Source organism: Procambarus clarkii, chromosome 54 (genome assembly GCF_040958095.1).
Source record: "Procambarus clarkii isolate CNS0578487 chromosome 54, FALCON_Pclarkii_2.0, whole genome shotgun sequence".
Lineage (NCBI taxonomy): Eukaryota > Metazoa > Arthropoda > Malacostraca > Decapoda > Cambaridae > Procambarus > Procambarus clarkii.
Window position 1 is genome coordinate 2,610,177 of NC_091203.1, and position 26,791 is coordinate 2,636,967.

At 42.2% G+C, this 26,791-nt stretch overlaps 1 protein-coding gene across 1 annotated transcript; it reads left to right on the forward strand.

The window, feature by feature from the left end:
* The first annotated feature begins 1,589 nt into the window (after positions 1 to 1,589).
* On the forward strand, positions 1,590 to 7,411 carry LOC138352577 (uncharacterized). Its single transcript, XM_069305066.1, has 5 exons — positions 1,590 to 1,665; positions 1,933 to 2,075; positions 2,765 to 3,068; positions 3,526 to 3,717; positions 5,613 to 7,411. Exons 1-5 carry the CDS (start codon positions 1,590 to 1,592, stop codon positions 7,409 to 7,411), a joined length of 2,514 nt encoding a protein of 837 aa, XP_069161167.1.
* The last annotated feature ends 19,380 nt before the right edge of the window (positions 7,412 to 26,791 follow it).

Here is a 26,791-nt window from a genome sequence, read left to right on the forward strand (position 1 = left end):
CGTGCACGATCACTGGGGGATGTTGCTGCCTCCAGCAAAGCTGTGGCTTCTTTGTCTACAATGGGGCTGTCCCAACTGGATTGTTTCTTGGCTTTCGGCATGGCTAGTCTGAGTGCTGGGTATATCCTGGGATATCCTCGATATATATATATATATATATATATATAAATATATATATATATATATATATATATATATATATATATATATATATATGTCGTACCTAGTAGCCAGAACTCACTTCTCAGCCTACTATTCAAGGCCCGATTTGCCTAATAAGCCAAGTTTTCCTGAATTAATATATTTACTATAATTTTTTTCTTATGAAATGATAAAGCAACCCTTTTCTCTATGTATGAGGTCAATTTTTTTTTATTGGAGTTAAAATTAACGTAGATATATGACCGAACCTAACCAACCCTACCTAACCTAACCTAACCTATATTTATAGGTAAGGTTAGGTTAGGTAGCCAAAAAAAGCTAGGTTAGGTTAGGTTAGGTAGGTTAGGTAGACGAAAAAACATTAATTCATGAAAACTTGGCTTATTAGGCAAATCGGGCCTTGAATAGTAGGCTGAGAAGTGCGTTCTGGCTATTAGGTACGACATATATATATATATATATATATATATATATATATATATATATATATATATATATATATATATATATAATAGCAACAAATAGTATAATATAAAATGAAAATCACCGGAATGAGACAGTAATTGCAAATAACAACTGATAATTCTATAAAACAGTAGCTTACTTTAATAATATAGTTACACTATAGTTAATTATTAAAGTTACACTAAACCAAAAATGAGGTAGATTAAATAGAGATACACTTAGGTACACTGAATGATAAAGTTTATACTAGAGGACACAGGCAAAGCCAGTGTACAATGGAACAAGAGAGTATGGAGTATATATATATAATGGCTTACTTACTATAATAATATAATTACACTATAGTTAATTACTAAAGTTACACTAAAACAAAAATGAGGTAGATTAATTAGAGATACACTCAGGTACACTGAATGATAAAGTTTATACTAGAGCACACAGGCAAAGCCAGTGTACAATGGAACAAGAGAGTATGGAGTATAAATAAACTAGAGTAAAAAACAAGAAAAAAAATATAAATAACAAAGATGACAATGTTAAAAAATAGAAATAAAACTTTTTGAAAGGAAAGACAGAGCTATAGTACACATTGGTAGTTAGATGAGACTATAAGTTGTATTCTGGTTATTCGGCTGTTATCCCGCAGTCTTCCAGGAAAGAATTCAGGTAGCCAAAGTGGTTATAACAAAAGTTTTTTCCAGTGTCAGTCTTCCTAGCTATAATTTTACCATCTCGCACAAAACAATGTTTAATTGCAGGGGAATTTTTGCAGAATCCACGCAGTTTAAGTAAGAGTGTTTGCTTGAACTTGGTCAGACATTCATTCACATAAACAGTGGATTTACTTGAGACTGAAGTTCTGATAAGGTCTGACTTGCGGGAGCAGCTATCTAATATAAGCTGATTTGATGTCACTTGCTTTTATTGAATAACTTATCTTATTCCGCAATTCCTGGATCACGATGGCAGCACAGTCTTCTCTGGCAGTTTCATGGGGAAAATCACGTGATGAGATAACGACAGAATCAAGGAGCTTAAGTTGGTCTGATTCGTCTTGGGTAACAGTTTGTTGCTGTTGCAGGGTGTTAAGATGGTTCTCAAACTTTTATAACATTTCTTCCTGTTTCTTTGTGGTTTCTGCTGGTTTAAAGTTAGTAACTGTGTCTTAAGAGAGCGTAATTCTTGTTCGAGGAGATCGACTCTTGCAGACAGATCTTGATTATTCTTGAGCATGGCTAAAGCATCACCCTGTAGGTTCAATATTTAATGTATTGAATACACTTAAAGTAACACCTTATGTGACAGTATCTCAACACAGTACAGCTCAAGTAGAGGCACGTTTACCTTCTATAGACTTGCCTACCTTTACTGGATTTTATGAAGAAAATTGGGATACATTTTGGACTTCGTTTAATGCTCATATACATTCTAAACCCTCCATAGATAAGGTAACTAAATTTTCTTACCTTCAAAGTCTCAAAGTGGAAGTTAAGAAGGTTATAGTTAATTTGTCTCTTGCAGACGAAAATTATGATATAGCTTTTCAACTGCTGGAAGTTAATTACTGTAACAAAGAATTAATTGTAGCTAATCTTTTTTAACAATTAATGGACTGGTAAAAAAGTCCACCTAGTAATCACCCAGTCCACCTAGTCCACCTAGTAATCGACCAGACTCTTCAAGACTTTAGGTTGGAAATAGAGTCCCTTGTGAAAGCGTTAGGTACTAAATTAAAATTATCAGCTTCAGAATGATCATTAAAACAACTCCTTCAGAGGAAACGTCCTCGAACTTAGCAGAATTAGCAGAAATTGATTTAGAGGTAAAGAATCCTATGCTTCTTCCTCATCATTAGCACACTATCAGTATTACATTGTCATGAATATGGCACTTTACATGGGGGAGTGTCAGGCACTCTCACTGATTTAAGGCAGAAGTTTTGGCGTCCTCAGGGACGTCAAACTGTCGAATCTATAATTAAATCTTGTGTGATCTGCCGGAGGTATGACGCTCGGGTGTGTGTCTTTGCCCAGGACCTCCACCATTACCTAAAGAACGAGTTATATACCTTCGTCCCTTTGAGACCACTGGGGTAGACTACACATGACCTCTTATTTTAACCGGCACTCCGGACAAGATTCCGGTGAAAGCCTATATATGTCTCTTTACGTGTGCAACTACAAGAGGTGTACACTTAGAAGTAACTTCTGACATGAGTACAGAAGCTTTCCTACGAGCTTTTCGAAAGTTTGCAGCACGTCGATCGTGCCCCAAACTGATTATCTCGGATAATGGATCCAATTTTGTAGCCGGAGAAGCCTGCTTTAGGGAAATATGGAATCATCCAGTCGTGCAGTCGTTCACTCTTAAACCAAAGACAGTGCCACTAGAAATTCATACCTCCCAGAGCACCTTGGCAAGAAGGATTCTACGAACGATTGGTAGGCACTGTGAAACGATGCTTAAGAAAAGTCCTACAGCATAAAAAATTAGCCTTACCAAGTTTCAAACCATTGTCACGGAAATAGAGGCACGAGTCAACAACAGACCCCTAACTTATCTTTCAGATGCTTTCTCACAAAGAGAACCCACTGAGTCCCTATCATCTGATACATGGCAGTCTCCTTAGTCATCTAATATCTCTAGAATATGAAATCCGGAACACCCCTCATGTGTCAAAAGGAACGACTTAATGGAAAGTTAAATACATCTTTCCAGAGTGATAGGCAGGTAGAATGAAGTGTGGACTCGAGAGTATCTTACTACTCTGAGAGAATATCATTATGGAACTGCAAGCCCCTATAATAAAATCAGTTTAAAAACAAGTGATCAGTTTTAGTTGATAGTGACGGACCAAGGTCAGAGTGGCCAATGGCAAAATTGTTGCTGTCCACCCAGATCACCAAGGAATACTAAGAATAGGTTGGGTCCAGTGTCGAGGCACGACCACCCTAAAAACTTTAGAGAAATTAGTTCCTCTGGAATTAGCAGAACACGAGAGTTCTTCAGATGTAAATTTACCTCAGGTTCCTGAAGAAAATAACTCTACAAATACTAACACTCGTCCATCAATGATGGCAGCGCAACAATGTAAATTAAATCTTTAACAGGATTTTAATTCTGCATGAATGCAGATGATGATAGTCATCTGATGTTGAGATTTCATGAGTCTTCAGGAACAATTCGGTGGCCAAGTAACTTAACCATTACAAGTCATTGCGACCTTAATCATTGATTTTGCTGTAGATCTTACAGATTTCTTGATCTTAGATGACCATATTATTAATTCTTTAAATCTTTCAATTGATGTTCCCATGATGACAGATTAATGTCATAGTTTCATACCTGTTTCACAGATACGGGACATCTGTCATGTGCACACTAACCAACAAACTTACTAACCTGTTCTGAATTTATATCTTCGGGGGAGAGAGTCAGGTACGTCAGTACTGAATCATGAAATGCGACCCGTGTTTTCTCGCCCCCGGAGTTATGTTGGAAATTTCCAGCTCCCAAATACTGACAACTTGTGCGATAAAAGGTATTTATTGTTCTAGGCATTATAATTCACTAATACTACTAACCAGTTGTGTAGCAATATTAAATCTTATTAATCTGAGGCGTAGTAACAACATATTCTTCCTAGAATTCATGGCTGCGATTGCGTCACCCGCCCAGCTCCTGAAATTAAATTACATATATTTATAAATTGAATTAAATCCAGTCTAACCTTGTAGAATTTATTAAAGAATATAGATTGGCAATTGATTTTGTTCTATTTAGCAAATTATATAGCCATTTATGGGAAAGAGTTTTATACAGCTGTAATCAGCTGATCCAGTAAACAAAGTAATGAACTAAAATTTCCACTATGAATATAAATTTTCCATCTAACGTCATTTAGGTTAAATGATTTGCACAGCGAGGGAACAATCTGCTGTTACCTAAAGTACGTTATTGTGACATAAAATAACGTCAGATATGTTTCCATCAATTCGGAAATTAGAATAAAATATTGCAAATTATTAACTATGTTTCCAACATCCAGCGCTAGGGGGCACGCGGAACAGTGGCCAGAGACTTGACAGAGAGACGCCATAACGGTTTGGTGCCCTGAAGCTGATCATTATTATCGTTTAAATTTAGGAGCATCCGTGCATTAACGGACTTCAGACCAATTCGAGAGTTTCAACTTATTACGGACACCGCGTCTGGCAAGGCTGAGTACCCTTAATATATTACTTTGGCCATTATTCTATATTTATGTAGGGGGGGGGGGGCCTTGTCGTTACGGCTCATACAAACCTAATAACTCCCGTGAATGGAATTCTTATGCCCAATCCACTCTAATTTCATGAGTGAACGCATATATATATATTATTAGGTGGAAATTACATGTTATTAATATTTCAGCGTGGAGCTAGCTACAAGGGAAACGTAATTCAACCAGTGGAATCACGTGTCGCCAGAGATAACAGTCATTGACAGGATTAGACGGGTCATAGAGCTGCTGGACGTATTCTCCGTTCAGCTTTGGCAGCTAAGCTTCCAAATGTTTCGATTTAGTAGTTAGCATACTAACCCATGTATTAATTATTTCTGATTTATTCATGAAAATATTATTTCTATATTATACGTAGACTAACATTATAGAACTTAGCCCCCCAAAAGATGTGTAAGGGAATTACTCAACTTTAAATGAAAGTCTTTAAAGTCCACTTCTCCAAATTCATTTTGAATCAATTATTAAATTTATTATTATAAGATCCATAGGTCACAGGTTTTAGAGGCCATAAAATTTTATATGGTCCTCATGAATTTATGAATGATATTATAAGGAGTAAAATCCCTCACAGTGCCTCCCATATGTCCCTTCGTCCTGGTATCCCACGCGTATTCTCTTGTTTTGATTTGAGACATGTGTCTCCTCGTCCTGGTCCTGATCATATATTTTACCGTATTGGTTATTCCTATGTGTCTCATAGACCTGGTACCTCCCATGTGTCTCATAGACCTGGTACCTCCCATGTGTCTCATAGACCGGGTACCTCCCATGTGTCGCATAGACCTGGTACCTCTCATGTGCCTCATAGACCTGGTACCTCCCATGTGTCTCATAGACCTGGTACCTTCCATTTGTCTCATAGACCGGGTACCTCCCGTGTGTCTCATAGACCTGATACCTCTCATGTGCCTCATAGACCTGGTACCTCCCATGTGTCTCATAGACCTGGTACCTCCCATGTGTCTCATAGACCTACTACCTCCCATGTTTCTCATAGACTTGGTACCTCCCATGTGCCTCATAGACCTACAACCTCCCATGTGCCTCATAGACCTGCTACTTCCCATGTGCTACATAGACCTGGTACCTCCCATGTGCCTCATAGACCTGGTACCTCCCATGTGCCTCATAGACCTGGTACTTCTCATGTGCCTCATAGACTTTGTAACTCCCATGTGGCTCATAGACCTGTTTCCTCCCATGTGTCTCATAGAATTGATACCTCCCACGTGCCTCATAGACTTGGTACCTCCCATGTGGCTCATAGACCAGGTACCTTCAATGTGCCTCATAGACCAGGAATCTCTCATGTACCTCATAGACCTGGTACCTCCCATTTGTCTCATAGACTTGGCACCTCCCATGTGTCTCATACACCTGGTACCTCCCATGTGTCTCATAGACCTGGTACCTCACATGTGTCTCATAGACCTGGTGCCTCCCATGTGTCTCATAGACCTGGTACCTCCCATCTGTCTCATAGACCTGGTACCTCCCATGTGTCTCATAGACCTGGTACCTCCCATGTGTCTTATAGACCTGGTACCTCTCATGAGCCTCATAGACCTGGTACCTCCCATGTGCCTCATAGACCTGGTACCTCCCATGTGTCTCATAGACTTGGTACCTCTCATGTGCCTCATAGACCTGGTACCTCCCATGTGTATCATAGACCTGGTACCACCCATGTGTCTCATAGACCTGGTACCTCTCATGAGCCTCATACACCTGGTACCTCCCATGTGCCTCATAGACCTGGTACCTCCCATGTGTCTCATAGACTTGGTACCTCTCATGTGCCTCATAGACCTGGTACCTCCCATGTGTCTCATAGACCTGGTACCTCTCATGCGCCTCATAGACCTGGTACCTCCCATGTGCCTCATAGACCTACTACCTCCCATGTGCCTCATAGACCTGCTACTTCCTATGTGCTACATAGACCTGGTACCTCCCATGTGCTTCATAGACCTGGTACCTCCCATGTGCCTCATAGACCTGGTACTTCTCATGTGCCTCATAGACTTGGTAACTCCCATGTGGCTCATAGACCTGTTTCCTCCCATGTGTCTCATAGAATTAATACCTCCCATGTGCCTCATAGACTTGGTACCTCCCATGTGGCTCATAGACCAAGTACCTTCAATGTGCCTCATAGACCTGGTATCTCTCATGTACCTCATAGACCTGGTACCTCCCATGTGTCTCATAGACTTGGTACCTCCCATGTGTCTCATAGACCTGGTACCTCCCATGTGTCTCATAGACCTGGTACCTCCCATGTGTCTCATAGACCTACTACCTCTCATGTGCCTCATAGACCTACTACCTCTCATGTGCCTCATAGACCTGGTACCTCCCATGTGCCTCATAGACCTACTTCCTCCCATGTGCCTCATAGACATACTTCCTCCCATGTGTCTCATAGACCTGGTACCTCCCATGTGCCTCATAGACCTGGTACCTCCCATGTGCCTCATAGACCTGGTGCCTCATTGACCTGCTACCTGCCATGTGCCTCATAGACCTGCTACCTCCCATGTGCCTCATAGGCCTGCTACTTCTCATGTGCCACATCGACCTGGTACCTCCCATGTGCCTCATAGACCTGGTACCTCCCATGTGCCTCATAGACCTGGTGCCTCATTGACCTGCTACCTCCCATGTGCCTCATAGACCTGCTACCTCCCATGTGCCTCATAGACCTGGTGCCTCATTGACCTGCTACCTCCCATGTGCCTCATAGACCTGCTACCTCCCATGTGCCTCATAGACCTGCTACTTCTCATGTGCCACATAGACCTGGTACCTCCCATGTGCCTCATAGACCTGGTACCTCCCATGTGCCTCATAGACCTGGTACTTCTCATGTGCCTCATAGACTTGGTACCTCTCATGTGGCTCATAGACCTGGTACCTCCCATGTGTCTCATAGACCTGGTACTTCTCATGTGCCTCATAGACTTGGTACCTCTCATGTGGCTCATAGACCTGGTACCTCTCATGTGCCTCATAGACCTGATACTTATCATGTGCCTCATAGACTTTGTACCTCTCATGTGGCTCATAGACCTGTTTCCTCTCATGTGTCTCATAGACTTGATACCTCCCATGTGCCTCATAGACCTGGTACCTCCCATGTGCCTCATAGACCTGGTACCTCCCAAGTGTCTCATAGACCTGGTACCTCCCATGTGTCTCATAGACCTACTACCTCCCATGTTTCTCATAGACTTGGTACCTCCCTTGTGTCTCATAGACTTGGTACCTCCCATGTGTTTCTTAGACCTGGTACCTCCCATGTGCCTCTTAGACCTGGTACCTCCCATGTGCCTCATAGACCTGCTACTTCTCATGTGCTACATAGACCTGGTACCTCCCATGTGCCTCATAGATCTGGTACCTCCCCATGTGCCTCATAGACCTGGTACCTCCCATGTGCCTCATAGATCTGGTACCTCCCCATGTGCCTCATAGACCTGGTACCTCTCATGTGTCTCATAGACCTGGTACCTCTCATGCGCCTCATAGACCTGGTACCTCCCATGTGCCTCATAGGTCTACTACCTCCCATGTGCCTCATAGACCTGCTACTTCCCATGTGCTACATAGAACTGGTACCTCCCATGTGCCTCATAGACCTGATACCTCCCATGTGCCTCATAGACCTGGTACTTCTCATGTGCCTTATAGACTTGGTATCTCCCATGTGGCTCATAGACCTGGTACCTCCCATGTGTCTCATAGACTTGGTACCTCCCATGTGTCTCATAGACTTGGTACCTCCCATGTGTCTCATAGACCTGATACCTCCCATGTGGCTCATAGACCTGGTACCTCCCATGTGTCTCATAGACCTACTACCTCCCATGTGCCTCATAGACCTGGTACCTCCCATGTGCCTCATAGACCTACTTCCTCCCATGTGTCTCATAGACCTGGTACCTCCCATGTGCCTCATAGACCTGGTGCCTCATAGACCTGGTGCCTCCCATGTGCCTCATAGACCTGCTACCTCCCATGTGCCTCATAGACCTGCTACTTCCCATGTGCTACATAGACCTGGTACCTCCCATGTGCCTCACAGTCCTGGTACCTCCCATGTGCCTCATAGACCTGGTACTTCTCATGTGCCTCATAGACTTGGTACCTCTCATGTGGCTCATTGACCTGGTACCTCCCATGTGCCTCATAGATCTGGTACTTCTCATGTGCCTCATAGACTTGGTACCTCTTATGTGGCTCATAGACCTGGTACCTCTCAAGTGTCTCATAGACCTGATACTTCCCATGTGTCTCATAGACTTACTACTTCCCATGTGTCTCATAGACTTAGTACCTCTCATGTGTCTCATACACTTGGTACCTCCCATGGGTTTCTTAGACCTTGTACCTCCCATGTGCCTCTTAGACCTGGTACCTCCCATGTGCCTCATAGACCTGGTACTTCTCATGTGCCTCATAGACTTGGTACCTCTCATGTGGCTCATAGACCTGGTACCTCCCATTTGTCTCATAGACCTGGTACTTCTCATGTGCCTCATAGACCTGCTATTTCTCATGTGCTACATAGACCTGGTACCTCCCATGTGCCTCATAGACCTGGTACCTCCCATGTGTCTCATAGACCTGGTACTTCCCATGTGTTTCATAGACCTGGTACCTCCCATGTGTCTCATAGACCTGCTACCTCCCATGTGCCTCATAGACCTACTTCCTCCCATGTGCCTCATAGACCTACTTCCTCCCATGTGTCTCATAGACCTGGTACCTCCCATGTGCCTCATAGACCTGGTACCTCCCATGTGCCTCATAGACCTGGTGCCTCATTGACCTGCTACCTCCCATGTGCCTCATAGACCTGCTACCTCCCATGTGCCTCATAGGCCTGCTACTTCTCATGTGCCACATAGACCTGGTACCTCCCATGTGCCTCATAGACCTGGTACCTCCCATGTGCCTCATAGACCTGGTGCCTCATTGACCTGCTACCTCCCATGTGCCTCATAGACCTGCTACCTCCCATGTGCCTCATAGACCTGCTACTTCTCATGTGCCACATAGACCTGGTACCTCCCATGTGCCTCATAGACCTGGTACCTCCCATGTGCCTCATAGACCTGGTACTTCTCATGTGCCTCATAGACTTGGTACCTCTCATGTGGCTCATAGACCTGGTACCTCCCATGTGTCTTATAGACCTGGTACTTCTCATGTGCCTCATAGACTTGGTACCTCTCATGTGGCTCATAGACCTGGTACCTCTCATGTGCCTCATAGACCTGATACTTATCATGTGCCTCATAGACTTTGTACCTCTCATGTGGCTCATAGACCTGTTTCCTCTCATGTGTCTCATAGACTTGATACCTCCCATGTGCCTCATAGACCTGGTACCTCCCATGTGCCTCATAGACCTGGTACCTCCCAAGTGTCTCATAGACCTGGTACCTCCCATGTGTCTCATAGACCTACTACCTCCCATGTTTCTCATAGACTTGGTACCTCCCTTGTGTCTCATAGACTTGGTACCTCCCATGTGTTTCTTAGACCTGGTACCTCCCATGTGCCTCTTAGACCTGGTTTCTCCCATGTGCCTCATAGACCTGCTACTTCTCATGTGCTACATAGACCTGGTACCTCCCATGTGCCTCATAGATCTGGTACCTCCCCATGTGCCTCATAGACCTGGTACCTCCCATGTGCCTCATAGATCTGGTACCTCCCCATGTGCCTCATAGACCTGGTACCTCTCATGTGTCTCATAGACCTGGTACCTCTCATGCGCCTCATAGACCTGGTACCTCCCATGTGCCTCATAGGTCTACTACCTCCCATGTGCCTCATAGACCTGCTACTTCCCATGTGCTACATAGAACTGGTACCTCCCATGTGCCTCATAGACCTGATACCTCCCATGTGCCTCATAGACCTGGTACTTCTCATGTGCCTTATAGACTTGGTATCTCCCATGTGGCTCATAGACCTGTTTCCTCCCATGTGTCTCATAGACTTGATACCTCCCATGTGCCTCATAGACTTGGTACCTTCCATGTGGCTCATAGACCAGGTACCTTCCATGTGCCTCATAGACCTGGTACCTCGCATGTACCTCATAGACCTGGTACCTCCCATGTGTCTCATAGACTTGGTACCTCCCATGTGTCTCATAGACTTGGTACCTCCCATGTGTCTCATAGACCTGATACCTCCCATGTGGCTCATAGACCTGGTACCTCCCATGTGTCTCATAGACCTACTACCTCCCATGTGCCTCATAGACCTGGTACCTCCCATGTGCCTCATAGACCTACTTCCTCCCATGTGTCTCATAGACCTGGTACCTCCCATGTGCCTCATAGACCTGGTGCCTCATAGACCTGGTGCCTCCCATGTGCCTCATAGACCTGGTGCCTCCCATGTGCCTCATAGACCTGCTACCTCCCATGTGCCTCATAGACCTGCTACTTCCCATGTGCTACATAGACCTGGTACCTCCCATGTGCCTCATAGTCCTGGTACCTCCCATGTGCCTCATAGACCTGGTACTTCTCATGTGCCTCATAGACTTGGTACCTCTCATGTGGCTCATAGACCTGGTACCTCCCATTTGTCTCATAGACCTGGTACTTCTCATGTGCCTCATAGACTTGGTACCTCTCATGTGGCTCATTGACCTGGTACCTCCCATGTGCCTCATAGATCTGGTACTTCTCATGTGCCTCATAGACTTGGTACCTCTCATGTGGCTCATAGACCTGGTACCTCTCAAGTGTCTCATAGACCTGATACTTCCCATGTGTCTCATAGACTTACTACTTCCCATATGTCTCATAGACTTGGTACCTCTCATGTGTCTCATACACTTGGTACCTCCCATGGGTTTCTTAGACCTTGTACCTCCCATGTGCCTCTTAGACCTGGTACCTCCCATGTGCCTCATAGACCTGGTACTTCTCATGTGCCTCATAGACTTGGTACCTCTCATGTGGCTCATAGACCTGGTACCTCCCATTTGTCTCATAGACCTGGTACTTCTCATGTGCCTCATAGACCTGCTATTTCTCATGTGCTACATAGACCTGGTACCTCCCATGTGCCTCATAGACCTGGTACCTCCCATGTGTCTCATAGACCTGGTACTTCCCATGTGTTTCATAGACCTGGTACCTCCCATGTGTCTCATAGACCTGCTACCTCCCATGTGCCTCATAGATCCGGTACCTCCCATGTGCTTCATAAAGACTTTGTCCGACCCATTTGACCCTTTTAAATTTCGTGTGTCCCCTCGTTCGTGTTCTACCGTTCTGGTTCATGTTATGTGCCCCTCATTTTTGCTCCTCTCATGTGTATCATCTTGACTACTTAGATACCCATGAGGATTGTAAACGTCAGGGTCATGTCTACTATGTTACGTTTTACCTTCATTGATGTTAGCCAACGTGCTCACACTCATGCATTTTATCTCATAGTTTGCACGTGGGGAAATCATCGTTTGTACGTGGGGAACTCATGACTTGCACGTGGGGAACTCATGACTTGCACGTGGGGAACTCATCGTTTGTACGTGGGGAACTCATGGCTTGCACGTGGGAAACTCATGGCTTGCACGTGGGGAACTCTTGGCTTGCACGTGGGGAACTCGTGGCTTGCACGTGGGGAACTCATGGTTTGCACGTGGGGAACTCATGGCTTGCACGTGGGGAACTCATGGCTTGCACGTGGGGAACTCGTGGCTTGCACGTGGGGAACTGATGGCTTGCACGGGGAAACTCGTGGCTTACACGTGGGGAACTCATGGCTTGCACGTGAGGAACTCATGGCTTGCACGTGGGGAACTCTTGGCTTGCACGTGGGGAACTCATGGCTTGCACGTGGGGAACTCATGGCTTGCACGTGGGGAACTCATGGCTTGCACGTGGGGAACTCATGGCTTGCACGTGGGGAACTCGTGGCTTGCACGTGGGGAACTCTTGGCTTGCACGTGGGGAACTCATGGCTTGCACGTGGGGAACTCATGGCTTGCACGTGGGGAACTCTTGGCTTGCACGTGGGGAACTCATGGCTTGCGCGTGGGGAACTCTTGGCTTGCACGTGGGGAACTCATGGCTTGCACGTGGGGAACTCTTGGCTTGCACGTGGGGAACTCATGGCTTGCACGTGGGGAACTCATGGCTTGCACGTGGGGAACTCATGACTTGAACGTGGGGAACTCATGGCTTGCACGTGGGGAACTCATGGCTTGCACGTGGGGAACTCATGACTTGCACGTGGGGAACTCATGGCTTGCACGTGGGGAACTCATGACTTGCACGTGGGGAACTCATGACTTGCACGTGGGGAACTCATGACTTGCACGTGGGGAACTCATGGCTTGCACGTGGGGAACTCATGGCTTGCACGTGGGGAACTCATGACTTGCACGTGGGGAACTCATGGCTTGCACGTGGGGAACTCATGACTTGCACGTGGGGAACTCATGACTTGCACGTGGGGAACTCATGACTTGCACGTGGGGAACTCATGACTTGCACGTGGGGAACTCATGACTTGCACGTGGGGAACTCATGACTTGCACGTGGGGAACTCATGACTTGCACGTGGGGAACTCATGGCCTGCAATCACCTGATAGCAAACCTTTGCAAAATATAATTCGAGATTTCTTCCCTGTTTGAAGCAAGGGGCCAATACTCCATACTAATTCTCCATACTTAGAAGTGGTGTAAAATACGTTATTTATAGCATTTTGTTAGCTCTTTGTTCACATTCCTGAGTGTAGTATATATAATATGGTTCTAGTGTATTACAGCGGTAGAAAGAGGTATCCCCACGCTGCAATTAAGTTTTAAATTACAATGAACTACCAAATTCATATCTTTTTTCATCAGCGCTAAACAACCGCATCCGTTCCATGCACGTCAACTATAGCCCAACCCTTCAAATGTATTTAAATTTTAGGTAAATTATTTTTGTAATTCAGTTTTGGCGCAGGACGAAGGTAGAGTAATATGTCAACCAAGACTTTTATATGATCTGGGAAGATAGGTTTACATTGAAGGAACACAGATGACGTGATGTTCCCCCAGAACGATTCATCAGGTTGAAGCCCGCAGCTGGCTGAGAGTCTTGTGTTATAACTTCCGTTTTCTGGGGGGCCACGAGATTGGGCTCAGCTTGAAACTTTCAAAATGTTTAATTTGTTCAAACTTTAGATGTTTTGATATTAGAGATGGGCTGGGAGGCTAGGCGTACAAGGGACTGACTGATCGGGAATGGAACAAAAGGACGTAGGTTGGGCGGGCATTCAAGATAAAAGGGTGGATGGCAGGGTGCAAAAGAGACAGGCACGCCGGGTAGACCAGGAAAGATACAGGTTGAGCGGGCAGGAATGTCAGCATCCTGTCCTCTCATCCAATAGCTCGCTCGTCTTACGTTATGGTCACTAACGTTACAAAGGCAAACTACTATGGAATGTAACGCACCACAAATATCTACGTTTACTATGCATCGGACTCGATAGGTTAGGTAGGTTGCTTGGGTTCGTTAATTTCTGGTTGGGTTAGAAAGTTAAATTATTTATTGAGCGGCAAATGAAAGGAATGAGCTGAAGGAAGATATACAGGAGACGATATGAGGCAAGACATACAAGAGAAGATCTGAGGCACGACATACAGAAGACAAGCTGAGCCAAGACATACAGAAGACAAGCTGAGACAAGACATATAGAAGGCAAGCTGAGACAAGACATACAGAAGACAAGCTGAGACAAGACATACAGAAGACAAGCTGAGACAAGACATACAGAAGACAAGCTGAGACAAGACATAAGGAGGCGATCAGAGTCAAGACATACAGGAGACAAGCTGAGACAAGACAAACAGAAGTCAAATTGAGGCAAGACATACAAGAGACAAGCTGAGGCAAGACATACAGGAGACAAGCTGAGGCATGACATACAGGAGACGAGCCGAGGCAAGACATACAGGAGATGATCTGAGACAAGACATACAGGAGACAAGCTGAGACAAGACATACAGAAGTCAAATTGAGGCAAGACATACAAGAGACAAGCTCAGGCAAGACATACAGAAAGCAAACTGAGACAAGACATACAGAAGACAAGCTGAGACAAGACATAAGGAGGCGATCAGAGTCAAGACATACAGGAGACAAGCTGAGACAAGACAAACAGAAGTCAAATTGAGGCAAGACATACAAGAGACAAGCTGAGGCAAGACATACAGGAGACAAGCTGAGGCATGACATACAGGAGACGAGCCGAGGCAAGACATACAGGAGACGATCTGAGACAAGACATACAGGAGACAAGCTGAGGCAAGACATACAGAAGATGAGCCGAGGCAAGACATACAGGAGACTAGCTGAGGCAAGACATACAGGAGACAAGCTGAGACAAAAGATACAAAAGACAAACTGAGGCAAGACATACAGGATACAAGCTCATGTATTAACCCTAACTTCTCTACTGCTCTACCTTTACTCTCCACTCAATTCCCCAGCTTATCACTGCTTACAGCTCAGTATGACCCCCCTCACTGAGTTGCCGCTGAAATATTAAATGAGGTGGAAACAACAAGAATAGGGATAATTAATGTAAAACTAATAATTAAAAACTCATTAAAAATTGCCACCATTTGAATGTGTCTAAATTACTGCTTCCCGAGGAAGGAAGGGATTCAATAATCATGAACTCAAGGGCAATAGAATCTTGGTAACTAAATCTTGAGAATTAATACTGTAATCTTTACTTTACTGATTGAGGACTCTAGGACAACTCTAATATCAATAAAATGGAGGAGAATCCAGGGGAATTTCTAGCACAGCAATTGAAAACTACAATTAAAAATGAGTAACACAGCATTAAATAAAAGAGGACAGATAACTAAAGACAAAATAAATTAAATTGTTTTATTTATCACTCGTAATGAAATTAAATTGAAAAATATATCCTACTTTACTAAGACATCCTACGAGGCAATTGGAGAATGGTGTGTAATTTACTTGACGTACCAAACTCAGACAGACATTACCTTAATTTTGCAAAATCAGCCAAGATGTCGAATGGCTTGCCCTACAGGTCAAGAGACCTATAGGCAAGACATACAGAAGACGAGCTGGGGTACAGGTCAAGATACCTGTACCCCAGTAAGCCCCAAGACACACTGACTTCAATATTTTCTAAAACTCTTACCAGTGGAACAGGCTCCACCCACCTAGTTCCTAGGCCCAATTAACTCCGCCTATCCAAGCCTATGGCCAATGGATTTAAGCACAACTGGGTGCTCTGGAAGTTTGGCCAATGGCATGAACAGGCCCTACCCTGGGGGACTCCGCCTCCACAGGCCTCCATGGTTTCAATTAATCAAGTACAAGGCTAGTAATAGGCATGTTCTTAAGACTCTGTTTTCCTTGACAGAAGTCTCCACAAGTTTCCACGCCTAAGTGTCCGGACCTGGCGCCAGAGAGTCCTAAACGCTGCCTGTAGGCCGAGTTTTATGACACCAAGGCGAAATCTGAGACTACGATTATATGGCTCTTAGTGGACTGCTCCTCGAATTGGTCAATGGTTATGGCGAAAGCAGGGGAAATAGGGGAACGAGTGCGGGGAAGAGAGGGAAAATTGAGTGGGATAAATGGAGTGGCAAACAGAGAGGGCCAAGAGAGAACCTCTTGACTCTGGGATATGATCAATGAGGGTGGACTGTGACAAACGGAAGGGATGACCAAATGGAGGGGAAGATGAACGACGGCAAGGGAAGGGGAGAACGGGGAGGGGGAGAAAGGGATGAAAAGGAAGAGGGGAGAGCCATGGTCTGTACAGATCATTTCAACTCCCCCCTCTCTGGAAATTAAGAACTTTTTGTGTGTAAATCATTTAAAGCACAACATTTCTTATCCTGCCCTACCATAACCATTAACTCAAGAAAAATTAAAACATTTTAACTCAACAATAAATGACCCAATGCCTCAAAAACAAAAAAAACAAATGATCTAATCCTAACTAATTCCAATACAATCTCCAAACACACAAATGGCACACCCAAAAGGTTTGCCCCAACATGTATGACAAACATAACATGAAAACAAAACAACAGCAGTAATACATAAAAACATAAGGACAGAGACCGTCCCTATAATCCTGGCTGTCCAACCTGGATGCAGCCCCATATCCCTTCCAACTACCTGGAAGACAAAACATCCTATACCTATCCTGATATAGCAACACAAACTGTAAAAATCCATACCTAACAACTTACAACTAGCTAAAATCATTGGATAGCCCTCAGCTATCAAAGTATTCCTCCTGGAATAAAAATAAAAAACATCACAACACATAAAATAGAAACATTAAAAATAAACAATGTCATTAAAAAAAATTCAGAGGAAAAAAAATTATTAAAATAGAGGAACACTACCTCTCAGGGACCTATTGTTCCACTCCACACCTGTAGGCAAGATATACAGGAGGCATGCTGAGGCAAGACATACAGGAGACGAGCTGAGACAAGACATACAGGACTCAAGCTAGTACAAGACATACAGGAGACGAACCGAGGCAAGTCATACAAGAGACGAGCTGAGACAAGACATACAAGAGACAAGCAGAGACAGGACATATATGAGACAAGTGGAGACAAGACATACAGGAGACGAGCCAAGGCAAGACATACAGGAGACAAGCTGAGACAAGACTCACAGGAGACGAGCTGAGACAAGATGTTCAAGAGACAAACTGATCCAAGAGATACAGGAGGCGAGCTGAGGTAATACATACAGGAGACGAGCTGAGGCAAGACTGTTATGACCACACATACACCAGTATGATCATGCTGTGACTGGTGCATGATGAGTTCATACTGTATAGTGATATCCACGCCGATTAGCCTAGTATTGTGGGGAAATTTTGACTCAAATATATTAATCAAAATAATCATATTTTCGATAGCTGTGAAGGACCACCCCTTTTTGTGAAAAAGGGGAAAACTGAAATGAGCATATGTATTGAAATTAAATCCATGAACTGGTGACTATGGATTTTAAGACTGGATATCTATAAAAATGTAAATGTTCGTTTGTTTAAAATCGCTAATCTCCGAAATTTCTTCACCGATTGCATTGAAAATTTCACACAATGTTCCACTTGCATTCGAGCTGGTTTTTATATACATACAATATAGATATCACGTCTGTAACAGGAGAAAAACATGCTTTTTTAAAAACTATTTTTCGTGTAATTTTCATGTGAGGAAATCTTCGAAACCTCTTTACCGATTGTTTGGAAATTTTGACACAACGTTGCATTCGAGTAGGCGCATGTTTTTATATATCTACTATATCCATGCCTCTCCTATGACAGGAAAAAAAAAACATTCTTTTTTTGAAAAACAGCGCCATCTGTTGGATGTAAGCGCAACTCATGCTGTAATCTTTAAAAGTTCTTCACTGATTGTTTTGAAAATTTGACACAACGTTCCATGCGAATATGTGAGTGTTTTTATATACCTGGTATTTAGATGCCACACCTGTGACAGGTAACAGAATGTTTTTTTTTAAACACCGCCATCTGTTGCACATAATAGCAACACACACTATTCTAAATATATTACAATTACATTTTATTATTTCCAATTGCATTGATAAATTGAATTTCCATAGATTTTGATTGACTTTCATTTTGATTGAATTATTTTGGGTGACATTGCACTGGAATTGATCAGTGTTTTTTACCATACCATTCATTTTATGAATATAACTATAGATTTATTAATGTTATTAATGTTATTTTCAAGTGAGGGAAATCTTTGTAACCTCTTTACTGATTGCTTAGAAATTTTGACACAATGTTGCATTCGAACAGGCACAAGATTTAATATACCTACTATATACACGCGTTTCCAGTGACAGAAAAAAACAGGCTTTTATTTTAAAAACAGCACCATCTGTTAGACATAAGAGCACACACGCTGTAATCTTCAAAAGATCTTCACCAATTGCTTTGAAATTTTGACAATGTTCCTTCTGAATACGTGCATGTTTTTATATACCTAAAAAATAGATGCTACACCTGTGACTGGTAAAAACATGCATTTTTTTAAAAACTGCATCATCTGCTGCACGTAATAGCAACATACGCTTTACTAAATATGTTACGATTCCATTTAAATGTTTCCGATTGAATAGAAAAATTGAATTTTCATTGATTTTTATTTATTTTCACTTTGATTTAATTATTTTATGTGAAATTGCATTGGAATTTAGCTGTGTCGTTTAACATACCATTCATTTTGTAAGTATTTAGATCCCACCCCTGTGACAGGGAAAAACATCCTTTTTTCCAAGAAACAGTGCCATCTGTTGCACGTAAGGGCAATACACACTGTACAAATTATGTTACGATTCTATTTCAATGTTTCCTATGGCGTTGAGAAAATAAATTATCATAGATTTCGTTTGTTTTCATTTTGATTTAACTATTTTGTGTGACATTGCATTGGAATTGAGCAGTGTTGTTTACCATACCATTCATTTTTTGAGTAAAGTTTATTTTTTTATTTTTTATTGTTTTTCATTTCCGTTTTTATCTGTTTTTCTTCTATTTCAGTGATGGGAACATCCGATCTTTTCATGTTCACAATTTTCTGATGGGAGCATCAATCATTTGGGAATGCATTGGATGAGAGAGTGGGGGGAATGGTGGGGAGGACGAGGGGACGGGAGTGGGGAATACGAGGGGACAGGGGAGGGGGGAAATGGTGGGGAGGACGAGGGGACAGGGGAGTTGGGGATGGTGGGGGACGAGGGGACAAGGGATGGGAGAATGGTGCGGAGGACAAGGAGACAGGGGAGTAGGGGATGGTGGGAAGGACGAGGGGATGGGAGAGGGGAGGAATTGTAGGGAGAACGAGGGGATGGGGAGTGGGAGATCATGGGGATGACAAACAGTCGGGAGAGGGGGAAATGGTGGGGAGGATGAGGGGACGGAGGAGTGGGGAATGGTTGTGAGGATGAGGGAAAGGGGGAGTGAGGAATGGTTGGGAGGATGAGGGGACGGTGGAGGGTGGGAATGGTGGGGAGGAATGAGATACAGGAGAAGGTTGCTGTGGGTAAGTAATGCACATGCATTGCTTAGTCACAGCAATGCTTGGCCGGGTACAGCTAGTTATAATTAAATTAAGAGTTAATCTCACTCGCACAAAATGGGGGGGGGGGTGGGTACAGGCGCTAAGAAACTATTTCATTACTAGCACAATCATCTGATGCTGGTTCTTCATCAGAGTAAATCATAGATATGAGATGATATTATTATACAAAGAAATAAATATGAATTAACTTCCTTACGGCATTAAGATATGGAGAATGTCTTAAATATTGAATGGCTAATAAATGGTTATTAAATGAAAATGATCATATTTGGAAGATCAATAATGCACTAATAGTACTACAAAATAATTTAAACAGCTTAGCTGTAAGTTCGAGATAGAAGTGCGCATCAAATAGACGCTTGACTATTCTTGTCTAGACATGCAGTCCTGAATCACGCGTGGAAGAAAGGCATATCATCCCTCGTGTTGCTCTTTCACAAGCTGAAATTACAATCGATTTGTAATGACTGCCTTCCTCGAGATTAACATTTCTCTATCTCTAAATAAATTGGGGAGCATAGTCTTGAATGGAGCTCACTTTTTGTTTAGAGGAGGCCCCACATCATAACGACGAGCAAGTTTGCACGTTTGACGTTTGTCATAAAGAGATCTCTATAAGTAAAAAACTATGCAACTTAACCGTTAAAATATGTAAACTCTGTGCACCACCTGGTAGGTAAGACAGCCGCTCTCGCCTGCCTTAAGTCAAGTCAGGAATGGCGCTCCTCTCCTCCCTTTTCCCAATCTCGTTCACGGATGCACAAAGGCACGTTGTAGTAAAACAGAGAACTCTTCTCTTAATGATTACTCTATTTCATGAGACAATACGGCTGGGTTTGATAATATAAGGAGGTGATGTTATATATATATTCTCGTCATATAATAATTAATATGAACTGAGTTCATATTAACGAGAAGTGGAGGTAGAATTTCATTCCTCCAAGTTAACTCTGGGATAACAGAGATTACTGTTATCTTGTGATCATCAGCTAATGACTCGAACTGATGTGATCACTGGTTTACATAGAATCAGTCAATAATTCGTAGCAAAGAATATTGATATGTCGTGAGAATACAATTTAATTCTCTGGTATGTAGATATTATCTTTCCCTATTCTAAGTAATTGGACGCACCCATGCCCATGGTGTGCAAATATTCGGTAAAATAATTTGCACAGCAGGAAAAGTATTAATATTAATCTGCAAGATAGTAATATATATTTCCAACATAACTCTGGGGGAAGAGATCTCGGGTCACAGTTCAGGTCTTAGTACTCACGTACCTGTCTCTCTACCCTGAAGTTATATTCATGGGTTAGTATGTTAGTACGTTAGTATGCACATAACGGACGTCCCGAATCTGTACAACAGATATGACTCTAAGTCATTATGGGGACATAAATTAAATATTGAAATTATTGAATGATTAAATCATCTATAATCAAGAACTTTCTACAGCCTACATTAGACTCAATGACTAAGGTCACTATGACATGTAATAGTTGAATTATGTAGTCACTGAATGGTTATCTTGAGATGATTTCGGGGCTTTAGTGTCCCCGCGACCCGGTCCTCGACCAGGTCTCCACCCCCAGGAAGCAGCCATGACAGCTGACTAACACCCAGGTACCTATTTTCCTGCTAGGTAACAGGGGCATAGGGTGAAAGAAACTCTGCCCATTGTTTCTCACTGGTGCCTGGGATCAAACCCGGGACCACAGGATAACAAGTCCAGCGTGCTGTCCGCTCGGCCGACCGGCTCCCTTGGTTCTGGTTCTGCAAAATCAGAAATATTCTCAAGAACTGATTACTATGATCTGTAATGAAACAATAATAATGCTGTATAAATTGTAATCTACATTATTATACATTAATTAAAGAATGAAAATATTAATTATTAAGTCATTAAAGATTAAAGAGACTTCGATACTACAGTTAGGTTACTGTCTAGGGTCATTGTGACTTGTAACTGTTGAGTTACTGGACATTAACCCATCACTGTATCATCATGATCGCCTTACTGATGTCAGCCGTATAGGCGAAAATGTTGGAGCGAAATTGTAACAAAACATCTTGTAGTCATTGGTTTAGACTAGATCCAGTTTGTAGACAATCATTTAATGACACGCTGTCTGCCTTTATTTTGGCACTGCAGTAGAACACAATTCTAATCGGTATCGTCACTGAATCTTTCATGACAGCATGATGTGGTATATAATGGCCTAATTTATGGTTGTCTTGGTCAACAACTTCTATAAATTTGTAAGCATGTATCAAATTTGTAAGCTGTATCAATTCATGATACAGCTGTAATTTGTCAGGCTGCTTCTGTAGCCTAACTAACTGTGATTTTAATTGAGTTGATGCCAAAAAAATAATTTTCAGGAAGCTGGGGGTGGTTCAGCTTCCACAGCAACTTAACCCAATACTGGATATCTTTATAGATAACCATATCAAGATATTGCTGGTAAGCCCATGTGTCGTCTAGACTAGGTTGGTCAGGAACTATACCCAAGGTGTCTAAATCCCATAATTTGTGTACTGGGGGATTAGACTCGTCATCCTCGGCTACGTCTCTGATTTGCAGCGGATACTGTTCTAAGTCTAGTCACACCACTATTGAATTATTTTGTTGATTACTAGTAGATTTAGATTTTTGTTGAATTTCACGCCAGCTGACCGCAACAAATTCATACCTCGATGCCTGGTGCATCCGGTAATAAATCTATAGTAATAGTCAGCTCCAATGAGAATACCTACGTTGCTGAAACAATCTGAATTTATAAATATTATATTTTATAATCCACTAGCCTAACACCGCTGCGTTTAAGAAGTTTGTGTGACCAAGACCTGTAACATGTAGATCAGAGGGGATCTTTCAACCACTATGGCTTGTATTTGGCTGCTGTAGCCTCTTAGATGTCCCAAGAATTTGACAACTTGGTAGTCACGAGGTCCACTGTTTGTTAAGAATCCAGAAATATTTAAATTCACTCGATTAGCATTTTCAGTTTTAACTGATCAACTAGATGTTGAAAAATGAAGGTCTTCTGTGAACCTTAGTCAAAGAGACCAAGAGTGGAAATCCTAGACTCCTTGGCGATTAATTTTAATTGAGCTGTAGGTAATGTAGTTGTGTTATACGACTCTGTTGTAAGTACACTTATGTCCTGATGTACTTTACAATACTGTACAGATGAACATTTAGTGGAATTTTTATGAGAATTCGTTAATCTTGATTGATCACTACCAGACAAGGTATAATGATGTCTACCTTTGTTTCACTTGTTGCACACATGTAAGGTGACAGTACAGTCATTAGGATCATGGGGACCCATGCATTTGGTGCATTTGTGTAGTTCTTGGAGACGATGACTCCTAGAACTAAGGTCTGAGTAGGTACTACAATTGTAAGTGAGGTGTTCATTATTACAGAACAGACACTTCTTCATCGTAGAAAGAGTTTTAGAAGTTACACTCACTACTGGGGTTTTTGTATATGTACCCACATTACCAGATTTCCATTTAGGTGATGATTTAGTTAAGTTTGATTTTACTACAGTAGTTGTAGCATTTTGGGGTTAACAATGAGAAATAGTAGAACGGTTTGAAGCACCTTTCCCAACCTTGATTGGCTCTTTGTCTCTCGACTAAGGAATGTAAACCTTCAGTGATCTCAGTCATAGTCAGAGAGGTTTTGTTGTTCAAAGTACACAGTTTGTCCAAAGTTTCTCCTTGGTAATTTACGTCTTATGACTACTCGTGTCATCCATTCAGCAGTCTGAAGTTTGACTTTGAGGCTTAACCCTTCAATTGCGCATCGCATCATATGATGCTTTGACCAACTTGCAGTAAATTGTGCATCGCATCATGTGATGCTTTGGAGTACTACGCAAGATTTAAACGGCCCGCGGATTCACGGGGTTCACCACACCTTCATCAGGGCTCTTGTTGTTGGAAATTTCCAACACCGAATACAACACTGTTGTATTCTCATTAATTATTACTAACTCTACTAATTATTGTAGTAAGTAAAATTAACACCACGTAGAATTCTCATGTACTAATAATTTCATCTGTGCAGTAGGCTAGAATTCTCACGTCATCAGACGCCAGTATTGCGTCAGATTTCATTACAATAAACACATTTTATCCAATGTATCTGAGAATTAAATTCGATTCTCTATAACCAAGGCGTTCTGTGTGATAATTAATTACAGATAAATTGACCTCCAACTAAAAGCCGAATGTAGCGTTAGAGTCATAGCGGTTATCTAGTAAAAAAAGTTAACGTCCCAAGTGAATGCCATGGAGAGACATTAATTCCTCTCCCTTATATGTTTACTATCACTAAATTGGCAAATAATAATATTTCCCTCTTCTAAATAATAAACCCGTCCTGTCTCCAACATTTCAAGCACAAATGCGAGAAATACTAATATTCATGACAATAATTTGTCTAATGAACGCGAGACGCGGCGTGGGTGAGGGGGGCACGCCAGTACACGTGGATGGAAGCTCTCGAGCAGACCTGTCCTCCTCGTTCTCACGAGGAGACGCCATTGCCCAGTCATCGGGGTAGACGTTATCCATCCTCAGATGAAAGTCGCCACTGTGAGGCGTGAACAACCTTGCAGATAATATCTTCAACTGGTATCGGTGTAGCATAAGGAACCTTTTTAATCTGGTTCTAGACTACACGTGACCGGCCAGTGAAGCGCGCCATTATCCAGGATAGGGTGAAGCCAGAGCCTGGGACGCGAATTTCGGCAATCTTAAAACTTATACAGTGCCCATATTAGCTAAGTATATTCTCCTTATTTGATGCATCTGGTAAGGTGTAGTGTAGTAGCTGGGTGATTGACCGTGACGACGTATACCAACACCAAACCACAGGTTATTACCTATTATCGCCTGTAAATCTTAATTTCTTGAACATAGCGATTCAGTAGTTTAATTAGTTGCTACTGTTAATATTTGTTTTGCAGCACGTGAGAAGAATTCTCCCTGCCGCCTTCTCCCATGTTAATCCATCCCACTCGTCAGCCAGCCGAGCCCAGGGAATTAGAGGAAGTGTCGTGGCTTACACAAAGGAATCGTCATTAAGCTAAGATTCCTTTGTATTCATTTATTAAATTTCTGAAATTGCTTACATGCAGAATTCCTTTGGATTAACATGTGTTTATTGTGATTATCATTATTATATTTATAATCTATGTTCCCATTCATGGTAATGACATTGGTTTCAATATAATTCATAGGATTAGATTATTATAATTTGGATTAGTGAACGAACCACACTAGTTCCTGGACCTACTGAGTTCCAGTAATAACCCCCAATGTAGGTGTTTGAGGGTTTGATTCATTTAATTATACAGCGCATTAATTATTTCTATGATCATATTCTCTAGTATTTTATCCATAGTTACTGGTTCATCTAGGAATTATCTAATGATCAGAAATTCTCAGTTTCCCTCTTTACTATGAAAGCGGGTGGTCCTTCGTAATTTAATTTATTACATTAATATTTAAATAATCAGATTCAAGCTCCAAATGTCCCACATTATGGTCCTTCGAACCGGATAGGCATTAAATTTATAATTAAAATAGTAATCATTAATAACTAATCCTTGTGTGGCATAAGCTAGACTAACTATTTAATTAATTGTGTCAACTAACAGTGTAACACATTAGTTAGTCTAGATCACACTAACATATTGCTACTTTCACCTCATGTATAAGGTAGCTTTAGTGGGTCATAGCCAATTACCCACAACATTTAGACCTACACTTCATACTGAAGTAGAATCTTTGGGTCACCAGGAGCAACAGCTCATAACCTTATATTAATCACTAACACCAATTAAGTGTTAACCATTTAGGCTATACCAATGTTTCAATATATGGCTGTCAGCAGACCGTCCATTATAGCCTGAATCCATGTTATAGTTACTGATTCACTCAAATCAGTGGATCATTAACATTTAGGGATCCAGTATACTAATATAAATTACTGATCTCATACTAGTTAATCATTACTAACCCTGATAACATTTTATTCCACAATTAGGAGTACATTTAGGAGTTAGATAATATTACGGCAGTAGAATACTTGCCAAACACAATTAATTCCTTTGTGTTCATTTAATTTCTTATACACATAATTACACAAGTGTATATTATATAAAATACAAAAACCCAAAAACACAGCACAATTATTTGCACATTACTGCACCATAATATAATCTTTGCCAACCTTTATTAGGTAGCAATTTAGGCTGTGATTGTGTTGAATTTGCCACAAGCATAGGCTAAATATAGTTGTAGTTTCTTAAGTAGAAATTCACACGACTAGGCTTGAGCTAGTTAGTGACACATATATTATTCTTTTGTGCTGACCCTATCAAGGGTGGGATTAACCATTTATTGTGTAATTATTTTATTGCATATTTCTATGTATGTCTTTGAGTGTTACTGTACGTCCACTACCCATCCGAGGCTGATTTAGAAGAGCTAAGCTGAGGAACACCTGTAGTGAGACCAAGGTACCACTCAAATCTTAGTTGCTTATTATTAGGTAGGTAGCTAACCTCTAAATGAGGTAAATTACAACCAGCCTCAAGAAATACCAGGCTGTCAATACTTATACCTGCTCTACATCAAGGAGCAGACAACATAGCTATACCACTAGCTACATAAGCCCTATCAGGCTCA